We start from the raw sequence: 16,043 nt of genomic DNA on the forward strand, positions 1-16,043 counted from the left end.
TTTTAAAGTTTTTTACCTGATGATGAGGCCTAGGTTTCTCACTGCGCGGGAATTCAAATCCTATTTTTTTTCAACGCCGTTTTTCAGGGATTTAGGATTTTCATTGAATTTTTTCGCAATAATATTATGCAAATACATATTTTTTGAAACATTTTAAGGCAATAAAAAATTTTGGTCGGAGTCCCCCTTTAATCTCTGAAATTAGCTTCGTATATATTTTTCCTTTTTTTGTACATCCGGATTTGTGATGGACGACTTCATAGTCTACCACTAACTTTGATAGTGCCTCCATGATCACAAATCTACAATGGAGGGCGCTATGACCTGGAGTGTCGAAAGACCCATCGCCCATTAAGTTCAAACGTCCACCCTAAATTTTTTACTATTTTCCAAAATGTATTTTCTGACATTTCTTACATCAGAAAGAGTTTCCCCTAGAAAATTTCTGACTAGTTCCATTTGTTCGTTATACTTGATACCGATGGCAGGGTACAAGTATTTGATTTTCAAACAATCAAATGTTCGATCCGAGAAAAACGGTGTTTCAATTACATCGAAGATCTGCTTGACAGCCTGTGATTTTGAAGCAGTTATTTCTATGCGAGGAAATTATTTTTTGTTCTACCTGATATCCGTTCCCCGTCAAAACGCTTGCAGCCGTTACTAACATGTGAATCTAAGTGAATTTCTGCTTTGTTCGTGACTCGTTGCTAGAGCAGTTTTTTGTACTGCTCCACGACCATTCTCTTTGGCAATTTTTGCAGAATACTGTAATTTAAAATAATTGTATAGTAACCGTAGTCAGCCCGAAGTTTACTGTAAAGGAGATTCCATGGTACGCGATCTTCATCTTTGTATTTTTGTTTTGGCACTGACAACATCTCTCCAATAATTTGACAACGTTTTCTTTTTCACAAAAAAAGTATTTGTAACTTTTTGGAATTTCAGAAATATCAGCACCAGACGAGACAACTTCCATTGGTTCCAGGTCTTCATCCAATGCGCCTCCTTTAATATGCCTCTCGAGGAGTTGAACTCATGGGGGCGAAGATTGTGACAAAAATCCGGGTTCCCGCAGATAATTGTCAACCTAAAAGCAGAGTAACTCAGGGTCTACCGATTTTCCCCGCAAAATCCCCCTGAATTACTTCCTTTGATTATTCATAAACTATTTTCCCTTATTTCCGATATTATTCTGTGAAATTATTCTTTCTCGCATTCATTCAATGCGAATATTCATATTTGAATTACCACTCCTTTTACCCTTTTAACGGCGCACCCGCGTGGCGAGACCCGCGACGCCAGCCGACAGGCGCCGCGCACTCTCCGCGCGCGTCGTCTCTTGCGTCCGGGCACCGCTTTGCCGCCGGTAGCTCCAAGGACTTTTTAGGCAATTTTACTTCCAAATTTTCCCCCTTTTTGTACGATTGGCTATCAGAGGTTTGACCAGCTCCAGTTTCGTGGGTCCGCAAGGTTTCCTGGAGTCTCCGCCGTCAGGTTTTTGCCCTACACCATTATCCCCCCCCCCCCCTTTTCTGTTCCTGCTGGTATTTCCCCTTTGATTGTCTTTCCCGTTTGTCTTGGCCCATCCTTTTCTCTCTAATAAATGGGTCAATGATATTTTGTGTACTGTTTTGTAATTGCACCGCTTATCTCATAAACACTTTCAGGTTTTTAGGGCGCGCTACAGGCGCGCGAGCACTCTCGGGTTAGGACATAGGATCGGTCTCGACTGACTGAGGATCCGCTGTCAACAGATTGGGGGTGCGGCGCCGCTACCGACTGAGCTACGCGGGTGAAGAGAAATTGGGCGCCCGATGGTAAACATAAGATTGAGGACGACCACTGTACGCAGAGTGACGTTAAACGTTGTACACCGTTACGGTGGAATGCATACTCTGGCTCCAAAAATTCTCCGAAAAATCTCCTGTCCCCCCACCTTTGAACAAAATTTTGAGAAACATTTTTGCTGACCTTTTTCCGAAGTTGGGATCGGACGGAAAATTGCATTTTTGAAGAAAAATAACATTTTGTTTTCTAAAAAACTAGATTTTTGCTAATTCTCGCAAGTATGGGAAAAATAGAAGCGCCGACCTTACTAATACAGGTTTTACGATAATATTGGAAAATGACAACTTTTCGAAAATGTCTATTTATTGTTGGAAACCACTATATTTTCAGTTTGCTACAAATGCTGAAAAATAATATGCTAAAAATCAAATTTGATAAAATTATCTCAAAACATGCTATTTTTTCAAAAGGATTCAAAACATTACAAAATAGCTAAAACTGAGTTTTTCAGTAAACACTTTTGAATCAATAATTGCTGGTTTATTTGTGACAACAAATGAGAAATTAAAAAAAAAACATCTTCGAAATCCTTGAAACTAATTAATTGATTTTAGCCACGCCACTCCACTCTACTGGGATGATATCGACTACGTCAGCTCAGAATTGCTTTAAATTATGGCCACATCTGAATGTTGAAATCGTTGCCGCTTTCATTCCCTTCTACTATTATCTTTCCTTTTTTTATGTCGTCATTGTTTTCTTTCCTGTTCCCTGTTTTAAATTCATCTTTCAATTACATGTCTTCTGTTCCCAGTCACTTTCTTTTTTACGGTAACTCTTTTCCATTCATTTTATATCGCTAATTCTTATCCATCTTCTAACGTATACAATTGAAACACTTTCGGGCACAATTGTTCTCCTTTGGGGTTTTGCCAACAGATTTGGTTTTATGAGCGTACAAGTTCATTTTCTTTTCTCATTAATTGCAATAATTGGGTGAATCAAAAGCTTTATTGTTAAAAAGCTCCATCATTTTTCCCCGCCTCATATAATTTTACCCGTTGTCGTAGGCATACTTTTTATTGATGAAAGTTTGAAGCTACAGAAAAAACATTTTATGGTACTTACTTGGAAACTGACAGCATTAACACAAACAAGTATGATCATTATTCTTCCAGAAAAGAATCACGAAGAATATTTTTATATTGGAAAAACGTCCGAAATCAAAATCTCGTCCGAAATCAATGCACGTTGCGGCCGAGAAAACAACGGTGGGCGGAGCTTAGCTCCCACAGACAGAACACTACTGTATTTTTCAAATTATTGCACGCGCCTTTAAACAGTTCCTCAATATTTATTGAATTTTTGCCTTCTTCTCTTTTTTTTGCTTGTTTCTGTCTAATTTTGTCTAAGACTTATAAATCTTTAATTTATTTCCCTTATAAGGTAGAAAAACGGCCAAATAGGGCCCAAAATAATAAAAAAACGTCCGAGGTAAGATTTTAAAGGCGCATGCATTAATTTGTTGTTTTCGCTGTTCGACCGACGATGTGATTTTGAGTAAATTTTCGGCCGCAACGTGCATTGAAAATAGACAACAGCAATACCAAGATTTAAATAAGCTTCAAATGACACCGCTATCTGAATTTTCACCTCAACAAAACGACGAATCTTTGTGTTTGTTCAGTGTCAGTATAAATTATTGAGAAAAAACTTTTGAAAAAACACGTGTTCAAACATCATTATTATATTGTCTACGATGTAGAATGGTATTAAAAATTCCCGTGTGAAACATCCAAAATATTCTGGAACGAAAGCCTCATTTCTCAAAACCAATATGATCCGTGCTAGTTTCGTTGCTTCCATTTTTTTCATTGTCGCTGTCCATTCTGAAATTTTGAATAAGGTGAGAAAAGTATTGTGTAAAAATTTTTCGAAAAGTTACGAATTCAAGAATTCGGAAAATGTGGAAATTCAACAACTCTTCAACATGAAAGCAGCGGCAATTGAGAGAGGATTATCTGCGGATTTAGTGCAAGAAGGACAATCGTCGGATTTGATTGTTCGTGCCGAGAGATATTACGGATGCGGTTGCGGCTGTGGATGCGCTAAAGTTGCAATAGTTTCTGCAGCTCCATGTGCTGGATGTTGTGGATGCGGATATGGAAAATAATTGTCTATTGTTTATTAATAACCTATTTAATTTTTTGTTTTTTCAATAAAACTTATATAATACTTGACAAAAAAACAAAAACCAACATTTACCACACCTATAAAATTCATATCAACCTACTACAAAGTTCAACATGAATCGGTAAACTAAGTCGTCACTAATCACGAAAAATCATTTTTATCAGTAGTCCCTTCTATTCTTTGTCTCGATTATCTCTCTTTCGATTTTTTTAGGTCATGATGTGGTAAGTTATATTAGGTTGGCGGGAAAGTCTTTGTCACTTTTTCAATAGTTTATTTCTCAAAGAAAAAATAACCGAATAATTAATTATATTGTCCATCATTATCAACAACATGTCTCCAACGTTCCCTCAATTTATGGATTCCATTGCGGTAGAATCCAGCCGGGCGTGAGGCAAAGTATTGTTTGAGTGCCGCTTCGACCGCTCCACGGGAATTGAAGCTTCTTCCTTCGAAGGCACGTGTCATATCGCCAAATAATTAATAGTCGGAAGGAGCAAGATCAGGAGAATACGGGGGGTGAGGGAGAACATTCCATCCATATCCCATCAGCTCCTGCTTCACTTGTTTCGAAACATGTGGGCGAGCGTTATCATGTTGATAGTACACTTTCTTGTCTTTCAGGGCCGAACGGTCGACTGCTTTCTTGAGGTTTCGTAGTTGAGTAGTGTAGAGGTCTCCAGTTATTGTTTTGCCCTCGGGCAGAAGTTCCCAGTAGATGGGGCCGTCCACTCCCCACCACACAGAGAGCATAACTTTTTTCGGATGAAGGTCGGGTTTGGGGACATCCTGTGGGCTCTCTCCTTCTCCAACCCACTGGGATTTCCTGTGGTGATTATCGTAGAAGACCCACTTCTCATCTCCGGTTATTAGCCGGTCCAGCCATCGATCGCCCGCGTGGAGAGTGAGAAGAGTAATCGAATCGTCGACTCGGCGGTCAAGGTTGGCTTGAGTCAGGTGATGAGGTATGAATCGACCAAAAAGTTTTCTCATTCCAAGAGACTTCAAACCTTCAAGGACTGTGCTATGGTGAACTCCGAATGTGACAGCTAGTTCACGGCTAGATTGAAATGGATCCGATTGCAATGCGTGCTTCAGCTTGTCCAAATCCAACTCACGGGGTCTCCCAGAGCGATCCTTTTCATCGAGCGAGAAGTCATCTTTTTCGAAACGATGGAACCAATTGCGAATAGTATTGTAGTGAGGGGCATGTGTGTTGTACACATTCTTCAAGAAAGTTTCCGAATCCTTCATCGTGGTGTGAGATAGGAAGAGGTAAATCAAAACATGTCTGATGTGAATAGCAGTGGGAACAAACATATCGTTTCAATTACAGATGAGGAGCAGGGAAGGAGATGGGGACTTGTTTATATGGAAGGTTCTTATCACCTTGTTATTCACTAGAGTCGATATCATACACAGCCTCCATATACGAGAACAGTGATTAAACAAACAGATGACAAAGACTTTCCCGCCAACCTAATATTCATTCTTTATAGAAAAAAATATTTGCATCCTTTCATTTAGTTTTTGCAGACTGTTCTAGAATTGGATTTCCTGGGAATATCAGAAACCACAAATAGTGTGAAGAAAGCAAAAAAACGCATTATCGACGGATTTAAACAAACTACGCAATTCAAAAATGTTCTCTTAGGTTTATCGGAAAAAAATTTCATTAAAAATTTTTTATTAAGGTTATCCGAAACTGTAATGGAAGAACCAAGTTTCACAGACGAGGTGAAAGGTTGGTGGGATTATCAAAATGTGTACAATGATCTCTGTGCAGGTGAGTAATTGAAACAATTTTGACAACTTTATTGCTTCTTCTATTTGCAGAATTTCTGGAGAATGATAAAGTGTTCCACGAATTGAAAAAGGAAAACTTTGACGGCTTTTTTGCTGAGCAAATTAATCTCTGTGGATTTGGATATGCTCACGCGTTGGGTATCCAGAGACGTTTTTTGATTTCCAGGTTTTTTTCCTCGAAAATATAGTTTGAATGGAATATACATATAACTTTGAATTACAGCTGTCCATTTGCTGCCCCTGTCTACAATTTTACTGGTCTACCGATGCCAACTTCGACAGTTCCATTTGCTGCCGACATGAGTGCTGATCCATCGTATTACGAGCGTGCGAGAAACTTCTTGGTCGCCGTTGTTACCAAGTTCGAGTTTATGATGCTAAATATTCGGTTGCACGAACGTTATTTTTTTAATAAGCTAGAAAGCTAGAAATACTACTATAATTATTATAACATGCATATTGGTGTCTTTAAGTTCAGTTCACGTAAACTATATGTTACGTGGGCGCTGTGTAGAGAGTGTCATAGAATCGATGAGTTGCCGAAATCATGTATTTAAGTGCATGTTTGGCAACATGATCCACTTCCTTGTTGTAACTATAAATTGAAAAAAACTGTTGATCTTTATTTTAATGACAAAATCAGCCTAGGTGTTGCATTAGTTATATCAAAATTAACCTGACGTAACTCTATTCAGAGCCGACTTTCCATCCCCAGCTAGCATTGCAAGCAACTTTGATGTCATTTTCATTGCCACCGATGAAGTGATTGACATTTCTACCACTACATTGCAAACGATTGTTCATGTTGGAGGCCTTGGTGTTGATGACGATGTCACCGAGATGGACAAGGTGTTTTCCTATGAAATGGAGAAAGGGAAACTTGGAGTTATCTACTTCTCTCTCGGCACTATAGCAAATACCACTAAAATTGATAACAAAGTTATGAATATTGTCAAAAAATTCCCAGATTATCACTTCATAATCAGAGCTGATAAATACGATATTGTAAGTGATTCACTACAGATATCCATCTACAATTAGTTATTCAGAGTACGAGACAGCACGCAATGGACGTTTCGAATGCATTTGTATCTGATTGGCTACCGCAAACTTCTATGCTTCGTAAGCAGTGAAAATCAGAACAAAAAGCTAAGTTTCTGTTTCAGATCACCCCCGTCTCAAGTTATTCATTACTCATTCTGGATACAACAGCATTGTAGAAGCTGCACGAGCTGGAATTCCACTAATTAATATCCCATTCATGTTTGACCAGAACTTGTAAGTAGAGATCTGTTCTCATTTCAAACAAAGGCTATTTTTTTAGAAACAGTCGTGCTATTAAGAAAAAATGATGGGGAATCCGCAGGCTTAAGAATCAATTGCTCTCGCAACCAGAAGCAATTGAAGAGGCTATTAACGAAATAATCCACAATAAAAAGTTAGTTCATTTCGCCATTCATCCAATATATGAAAAAGTCTCATAATTTTTTCAGATACTCAGACAAAGCAATTAGAATAAGAGATCTCATCAAATCCATATATCTTTTTTGACTACGTTCTAATTTGTGAACCTTTTTGTATAATTTAATTTTTTTTCCTTTTTGATTATAAAACAGTAGCCCAATTTTTCACTATAAAATTTTCTGTATGAATGAGGCGGGCGGCGGTCCCTGTCAGGCCGACCCACGGGCCAAAAAATCAGTCATCCGGCCTGGCCCGGCCCGTTGCAAGTATTTTTTTTTCATATTTCAACAGATTTTTTCAAAAAAAAAGGTCAAATTCTACTCTTATTTGGCCATCACTTTTAGAGAATTTGAATAGTAAATGAACGACAGAAATAAACTAATTCTATGAATGGAACTAGTGGGTTTTTTGAACGATCCATCCCCCTCACCCCATCCTCTCATTTTTTTAATTGCTCATGTCTTCCTCTGTTTTTCCTACTATCAATTTATACACAGCATTCAATTTATATTTTTTGAGGCGTATATCTTGGAAAAGAAAAATAGCCATAAAACGTTTGAATGAGGACAACTGAGAAAATGACCATCAGCTGCTGCTACGGCGCTGTCACGGCTCCTGTTTTCGCAAGTGGTGAACCACCTGCCAAAAAAAAAAAGGCACATCTGTTCATTTTTCCAACGTCTTATTTTCCTCTTTTCGTCCCAAAAAGTCAAAAGTGAGATTGGTTTTCTCTTCTAACCTTGCAAATCTCTGTATTGTCTATTCACCTTCTTTGGATTTTAGTTCACTTTTTTGTCTGAAAATAGAAATCTGCAGACGCGTCATTGAAACTACATTTTTGTCAAAAGTGCATACAAATATAATATGAATTTTAGTATGCCGTTTGCCGGTCGATCCAGAAGTCCGTCTCCAGAAATCCCAGAAGTCCCGCGTATTAGAGTACCTCGTGCTCCACCACAATTCATTGGTTACGAAGTTATTAACAGGCAGTATTTGCAATTCAATCCCAACCCACTTGATACCGAACCGAACACCGTTCATGTTGCCCTGTTGAATGAGTATCATGACTATTTGTAAGTGTTGAGTAAAAAAGCGGGGAAGACTCAAAAAAGGATGAAAAAAAGAGGATTATTGGAGACAAAGGATAACGTAACCTTCAACTTTCTAGCACGCGAACAGAAACACGCAAATACAAAGAAACAAACAAAAACATAAAACAAAATACCGTAACAAGTGTAGGTAGGAACATTGAAGCTGATGAAGGCCATTTTCGAGTGTTTGTTTTTGTGAATCTGATTTTCAATATTTTCCTATTGCATTTTTGTAAGCACAAGTGAAGACGATATGGTCAGCATTACATGTGCCATTTCAAATGTTTTAGCAAGTTTCCCTTTCCGATTAAAAGCTAGTTTTGCAAATCGAACATTTTTGACAACTCTAACACAAAGTAATAACTGAGTGCGGCTCAAACTATCGGCCACTTCAAAACGAATTTTTGAATTCTAAGAATGTAAAAATTACATAGTCAATTTTCAAAACTCTAACGGGGTGTGTTCGTGCCAGCCTTCTAGATTTGTTCAGACAAACAGAGCAGTGCAATTTCAATGGAATTCTTTGACGTTGAACGCTTTTCAGACTTCCGAGACCACGCTCTCGTGCAGAAGTCGAGCCTGTCAGTTTCATCAGTATTCTCTTCTTGACCACGTGTATCTACATGTTGTACAAAGAGATTATGGGTATAAAATGAGTAAACTTCCCCCAGTTAAATATTTTGATTAATGATTTGGAAAACTGAGGTATAATTTGCCATAAACTTTTCGCTCCATTTCTTTCTCACTTCATCGTATACTTTCTCTCATTTTTTCTTTTATTGACTATGCGAAAAAAGTCAAAACCACGCAAGATATTTTTCTTGAACATCCTGTGTTTTTTTCTGTATCTTTTGCTCGCCAATAAATTTTTCCATATTTTTCTTTCACTCAAATTCCTCAATTTAGACGTCTCACAAGTCAGATGACTTTTTGGAATCAGTTCAGTCCATCACCGTGGGAAAGTGGCGGAGGATTTGCTGAGTTGTACGACGCACTGGGAACTAAGAGTTCAAAGAAAAAAACTGTGAACTTAATTTGTTTGAATGTAAGACTTTGGCAGATATAGTTCCAAACTGTGATTAGAATCGAGTTTAGGATATGGGAAAATTGGCTTCAAGAATTAAAATAGTATTTGAATCACTCATCACGCTTCTCTCCACATTGGAAGATACACATCTCATTGTGAGTTTCGAGCTGAATTTTCAGGATTTCCAACAGTTTTGTAGCTCTTAAAACTTGTGAATCTACCGGACGTCAACACTGTTCATCTCTATAAAATGCAAGCATATGTTTCAGAAGGATTCAGTAAAATTGGAGAGAAGGTAAGATTAAGGAAAAATGTTTTCTTCATATTTTTTGTAGTAGTTTCCGTGGAAGATTAGTGTCCCTTGAAAAAAACATTTTAGCTTTTTTTTGTACTCTGGGAGCACTGATTTGAAGGTACAAATGAATCATGTCTATAAAACTATAAGATGATCAGAATTAGGTCCAGATTATGTAGGATCTCAGATACATTTGGTGCGTGCGAATGGAAAATTTTCATTTTCTTTGTTTATACGAATAAGAAGTTAGAAGTAAATTCCCATTCTCCCACTTCTTCTATCTGATCATGACCACTTTTTTGGGTTTTTCGAGTATTGCGGGGATTCCTTGAACTTTTTCTTTAATATCCCGAACTTTTTCCGAATCTTAAATGAGATATTGGAGATTTAAAAATATTCCAAAAAATCAAAAAGATATTAGCAAGAAGAGTTCATTTTTGTGTGTCAGGAAATTGGGTCAGAAAGAATGCGCATTCGTCATTAGCGACTATGCGATTTCTTTGAAACTGAAGAAAAGTGGTCAGTGTCACGTTCACAAAAATTCAAGTCCCACTTTCAAAAAAGTATTTCACTGAAGTTTGATCAATTATTTTGGCGACAATATCTAAGCGAATACTTCAATTTTCAATCAGATTTCATTTTTTCTGCTCTAATCAATTAAGCTCATAACTTGGGTGACAGATGAGAAAGTCTCTTCCTGCACCCAATTCCGCTTTCTATCTTTGCTTTTTTTCCGGCCATCCCATTTTGAACAGATGTATCCATCATCTCACACCCAGCTCCTCATCCTCTTTTTTCACGTTTTTCATCTTTCTAAGTTGTCTTACTCTCCATTTCATTTTTTTCTTCTTTCAACTTCTTCTAATTTTTGCCTCCCAGATGCCTCTATGTTTTCTGCTGCCGCCGGCTGAGGCGAAGAAGAGTTAACTTCACCTCCGTGCTTGCATAACCATTTCTCAACTTGAGATTACTTTGAACTCTTCATTTTTCAAGTTCGGCTCAATATTCCTTCTAGAGATGCAACCCAGCATTGAATAGTGTCGTTTTCGTTGAAATCACCCGGCATTCTTAAATCAATTCGATACTAATTCTCGGAATCTAGCGTACCTATCATAAGAGGTTATATATACTCCGAATTATGTGATTTATGTGCATGCCACATATCATTTGACCAATTTCATTCGACGCTTTTTTTAAATTGATATCCCAGCTATTCGGTTTTGTCTTTACCGCTATGATTATTTCGAAAATATAAAACAACACGACCTAAATACAGTGTAAAATTGCTTTGCGTTTTAAACTACGCCGCCGAGAGCTTATCTCTTTTTTCTCGTTTATGAAAAATGTTCATTTCAACGAAAGAGAGTGCCACTGTGTGAGGCGCCCGTGAGGTCTTTTCTCAAAAAATATTACAGCATGAGAACGCGTTGGCCGGTGGGTTATTCTTCTTTCCATTCTGCTGATGGCTACAAGTGGACGGCAAGGACTCTCGGGTCAGATATCTTCTTCACAAAATTTCAGTTTTGAGATTTTCATAATCAATAACGTCCGAAAGAATCACTTCCTAAAACCCCCGTGTGCTATTGTAGTGCTAATTGTTTGAAATTGCTGAGTGTTTGAAATTCCGCCCGATTCGCTATCATTTACCTCCTCCCCTCTTTTTGATTCTTTACTCAGGATTTTGATCTTTTGGCCAAAACTTCATGTAATTTTTTCTTATTATCAGTTTTCCTGATGATGTTTATGTCATGCCGACATTCATAGTTGTACTTTTACGTCGACTTCCGTTTACTTTTTTCTGTTTATTTCTTGAGTTTGAGAGAAAAACAAAAAAAAACATTTTGTCATTCTAGATCTTGGTTAAAGTTCCAGTTTTTTTTTTATTTTTAGCAGTTTCGCAACTTTCAAGTCATATTTTGTCGCACTTTTCTTAATTTTTCCTGATTACTTCAAAGTTTTTTTTTCAGATTATCTGGATCGTCTATTCCGATTTTGAGGCATCAGAAGCAGGAAAACTCTCGGAAAACATCATGGATGGGGGTAGTGTGTACGTTTCCGGCGCCAGATCATTCCATTAGGACCTTATTAGAAAGATGCTCAAAAAATTAATCCTAACGCGCCTAGCGCTTAGAAAAGAAGAGAAAGACGAGTGACATCATATATCTAAGATATCCGGTAATAATCCGAGTGTAATTCATATTTCCTTTTTTATCACATCCTGGACAAGCTTTGCGTACCAGTCGCAACACATTTCTATCCATGTTGGACTTTGTTCATTGAACTTGACATTTTCGAGAATATCAAGTCTTACAGTCGAAGATAGCTTTTGCACATTTCAATTGCGTAAGTATAATCTACCGATATGATTGCAATACAAAAAATGTTCATAGTAGAAATAAAATTATTAAGGTTTTTCCAAAAAAAATGCCCAATTATATTGATCTTTAAGAAAAATTTAACTAACCTATTAACCGGGTTGCAACAAAAACACTTATCAACCTAATAACTTCAACCTATTAACCGGGTGGCAACAAAAACACATTTACTTTTTCCTAACTTCAAATGCAAATTATTTCAGTCCTATAATTGACACGATGCATGAGGAGAGTTTTCTCAACAACCGAATGATCAATTGCTGCTTCATAACAACATATGCCGGAGTCCTCAGCTCTGTTTTCAAAAAAGGGGCAAAATGGTTTACATTTGTGACCCCCACTATCGGAACACCAATCAACTCAGAGACACCTGAACTTCTTGAATCTTCAGAAACTTCATCAGAATTCGATTCAATTTCTCTGGACACCCAAGACGTTACATGCTCGGTCGATTCGTTGGTAAATGATCGACCGGTTGGGCGCATTCGCACTAGATTAACTCAAAAACAACGTCGGGAGATGGCTCGTTTAGCAAAAGAAAGAACAATGTCGCACAATCAGAAAACCGATAACTTTTTCAAATTCGTATGTTTCTTTTTTGGAGCGAAAGGAGAATTGGAAGCAGTAAAATATGAAGAATTTCAAAAACCACTATCAAGCCCAAAAGAGTGGAAAAAACGCAGTGGATATAATCGCCGTAAAAATAGCCTAAAAGTATCGCAATTGCCACCGAAACAGAAGTGAGTTTTTCCAGTGTACTCATATGTTGTAATTGTGGAATCAAATCATTCAGAGAGCCGATTATCGTTGATGAAGACGGATTTCAAGTGGTAACAAAAAAGAAAGCTGCCAGACTCCGACCCCAAACAGAGCCTGTTGTGGTCAGTGAACCTGAAGTGGATAAAATAAAAAAAAGGCTAAGAAGAACAATAAAAAGAAGAACAAGCCAGTGAAACCTTCCGCAGCGACAATCATCCATGACATGAAATCGTATTATAGCATTACCGATCCAATGGTAGAAATGGAAGACGAGGAATACGAAGACACCTTGTGCTCGGAAACTCCAGAACCTACGTACCAGGGATCTGATGTTGAAGTTCTAGAAGTTCACCAACTACCGGATAATCTCAAAATGTATTCCGTGAAAGACCAGGCACAAGAATACAAAATTCGAGAGGGAGAAGATGGATATGCAGCAAGTTCGTCGTTTTCACTCAGTTCTTTTGAATAGAAATATATTATTTTTATGAAAACCCTTTTTTCAGTCATTCATTATATCTCACAATTCCTGCTCATCATGTTCTTCATGATATTTGTTCCCTTCTCGAACGCCGTCAACTATCTTTGGCAAGACTGTAACTCACCACAGCCATTGGAAAACTGCCAACACCTCGACGAAGTAAAATATTTCGAGAAACTGTTTTTGACTTCACCGGTAATACCATACGGTACCAGAATATAGCTAAATTTCCTATCCCAGAATGCGAACAATTCATGAGCAAAGGCATGTCTTCCGCAGCTAAGGAGGCTGACCCGGAATAAATCTTCTTTGATGTTGATTGTTCATGATTTCGTTTTACGAACTTTACTAAAATTGGCTGTTCTACATAATTCTCATCATAACTTTTTTGTCGCGTTTACTCACGTCTCTTACCATTAATAACCCCACAAGAAATGTTTTCCCCTTCACATATATTCCTTTCAAAACAATTTTTTTCATTTTTCCCCGAGTTCTTGATTTTGTCAGTTAATTTCCCCCAATAATAGTGAGTAGAAAATGTGAAAAATTCTGGAACAAATAAAGCTTAAAGAGATTTTTAATTCAAAAATCAGTTATCGTAAAACCTGTATTAGAAGGGTCCCATTAATAGAAGGACCCCTCTAATAGAAGGGCCATTCGAGAGGGCCTTGGAAAAAAGAAGTACCCTCTGTGATAGAAGGGCCCCCGTAATAGAAGGGCCCCCTGTAAAGAAGGACCCTCTCAACATATGCATTGGAATTACAAAATTTCAATGCGTTTTCAGTGTGAAAAAAACTCCACAATTTAGAAGAAATGCCTTGAAACACTAATTTTTAACTAAAAAACTTACTCAATTTTAGTGAAATTGACAGATTTTCATGCGTTTTGAATTCAACGAATTATTCAACGAAAAATTTCCGAAACAAAAATGGCCGGAAAAATAGTAGGGCCTCTCTAATTGAAGGGCCCCTGTAATAGAAGGGCCCTCTGGAGATGCATTGGAAAAATAAAAGAGCCGGTCCTTTTAATACATGTTTTACGGTGATACCGAAAACATCCGCTTGGTATTAAAGGGCAGTGTGTCTCCAAAAATAACCGCTTGATTTCGTTCATGGTGATTTATCAGAATTTATTCTATGAATCACTGCGCAACAACACGCCTCAACATGCTCAGCACACAGAATCGTGCATCCCTCGTTTGAACACAGCATATTGTTTATGTGCTAGTGTTAGATACTCTTTTACAAACAAACTGCGTTTTCAATTGGAGAATTTTTTATAAGGAGTAGTTGAACGTTAATTAATTGAGAAATCGTATAGTAATTATAGTTGAGAAACTTGTAAATTAGTTCAAATTATGTTCTAAGTACGGTCTGAAAATCTGGTCAAAAACATTTTTCTTCGAATAGCTTCGAAATTTTTTTGTATTTCTCTGAATTCATCTTTTCGTATTTGTGTTTCTTTGTTGGTGGAAAAAAAAACTCCACTCGGCTTTGCAATGATGACGTATGAAGTGGGGATCACAATTTTAAGTTGTTTAAAAAAAAAGATTCCTTGAAATCTTGTTTATTGAATATTGGTAATGTTGGTAGCTGTCTTTTTTGATTATCTAATCAGCCGTTTACTATCTATCAGAGCTTGTTAATAGAATAACCCCAGTGTTCTCAGTGCGCTACCACAAATGTTTGTGATAAGATAGAGAATCTGTACGTTTTTTTCTAATTTTCGAGTAAAGACGAAAGTGTATTATCATAATACTATTATTAGATTTTTAAAAATGATTGAAGATTTTGGAAGCAGAGCTCTCAATTAACTAGTGTTACTTTTTAACAGAAATATGACTTAAGTTTCTTTTTTCAAATTTCGTTTTTCTGTAAGATTTTGGGAAAATTCAAACTTATGCTGAATGTGTCAAACTGAAAAAGTTCTATCAAACCCTATTAACATTCCTAGATACGTCAAATTGAAATACATCAGTTCTCGGCCCATTGGAACGTATTCAAAATTGATTAATTACTCCCTGTTCAAAACCGATTTTTCTCGTCCCGTCTTTATCACTATTAACCTTAATTCTCCACTTCAATGTCCATATTTCTTAGTTGGGTCTTCAGCACTCATCCTCCCATTCATAACGAAGTGAGGTCATCTCAATACGGTACCTGCAACGGAAACGCCTTCTAGGAAACGACTCCACCCACCTATGTAGGCGGTTAATAGATTTTTGAATTCAAATTTGGCTCCATTACTCTAGTTTGGAACTAATAAAGATCAATTTTCAGATCGTATAAAGTATAAGTTTCACCTTTTTTCTATCTTTTTGTTATATTGTCTAGCCTTCTCATAGTTCAGAAAGTACACGACGTTTGGCATCTTCTCCTAACAATTTCCTCTCTACTAACTCCTCATCCTCGATATCTTCTTTTTGTTTCTGGATGAGTGTTCGAAAACCGTAACACCTTTTTGTATCTCTCATAAATTGACAAAGTGGGAGGAATATATATATATATATATATATATATATATATATATATCTCTACCGCGATTTCGCAGATCCTTATCTACACATATTGTACACACAATCACTTGTTGTAACTCCATGTGTTGAGAAAATAAGACGGAAGAAAGGAAAAATGGGGAGAAAAAGGAGAGGGAGAGAAACGGTCGTCCTCCTCTTTCTTCTCTCCTTCTTCTCACAGTTATCATTTACACGCCTACTTTTGCCCTCACTCCTCCTTCTCATTTAACACTGTTCAATTTCAAC

At 37.3% G+C, this 16,043-nt stretch overlaps 2 protein-coding genes across 2 annotated transcripts; both read left to right on the forward strand.

Annotated features, from left to right (window-relative positions):
• Positions 1 to 3,628: 3,628 nt before the first annotated feature.
• On the forward strand, positions 3,629 to 3,964 carry CBG08153 (the record flags this gene model as incomplete). The annotated part of the gene is made up of 2 exons (XM_002643233.1): positions 3,629 to 3,697; positions 3,746 to 3,964. The coding sequence occupies 2 exons, from the start codon at positions 3,629 to 3,631 to the stop codon at positions 3,962 to 3,964; spliced, it is 288 nt and encodes a 95-aa protein (XP_002643279.1).
• A 1,730-nt stretch (positions 3,965 to 5,694) lies between these two features.
• Positions 5,695 to 13,584, forward strand: CBG08157 (the record flags this gene model as incomplete). Its single annotated transcript, XM_045238724.1, has 16 exons — positions 5,695 to 5,770; positions 5,821 to 5,956; positions 6,014 to 6,151; positions 6,486 to 6,795; positions 6,840 to 6,912; positions 6,957 to 7,068; positions 8,130 to 8,327; positions 9,252 to 9,390; positions 9,441 to 9,527; positions 9,572 to 9,667; positions 11,635 to 11,714; positions 12,246 to 12,782; positions 12,836 to 12,923; positions 12,965 to 13,241; positions 13,308 to 13,441; positions 13,498 to 13,584. 16 exons carry the CDS (start codon positions 5,695 to 5,697, stop codon positions 13,582 to 13,584), a joined length of 2,568 nt encoding a protein of 855 aa, XP_045093694.1.
• Positions 13,585 to 16,043: the final 2,459 nt, after the last annotated feature.

The sequence above is a fragment of the Caenorhabditis briggsae genome, assembly GCF_000004555.2.
Source record: "Caenorhabditis briggsae complete genome, chrX, whole genome shotgun sequence".
Classification (NCBI taxonomy): domain Eukaryota; kingdom Metazoa; phylum Nematoda; class Chromadorea; order Rhabditida; family Rhabditidae; genus Caenorhabditis; species Caenorhabditis briggsae.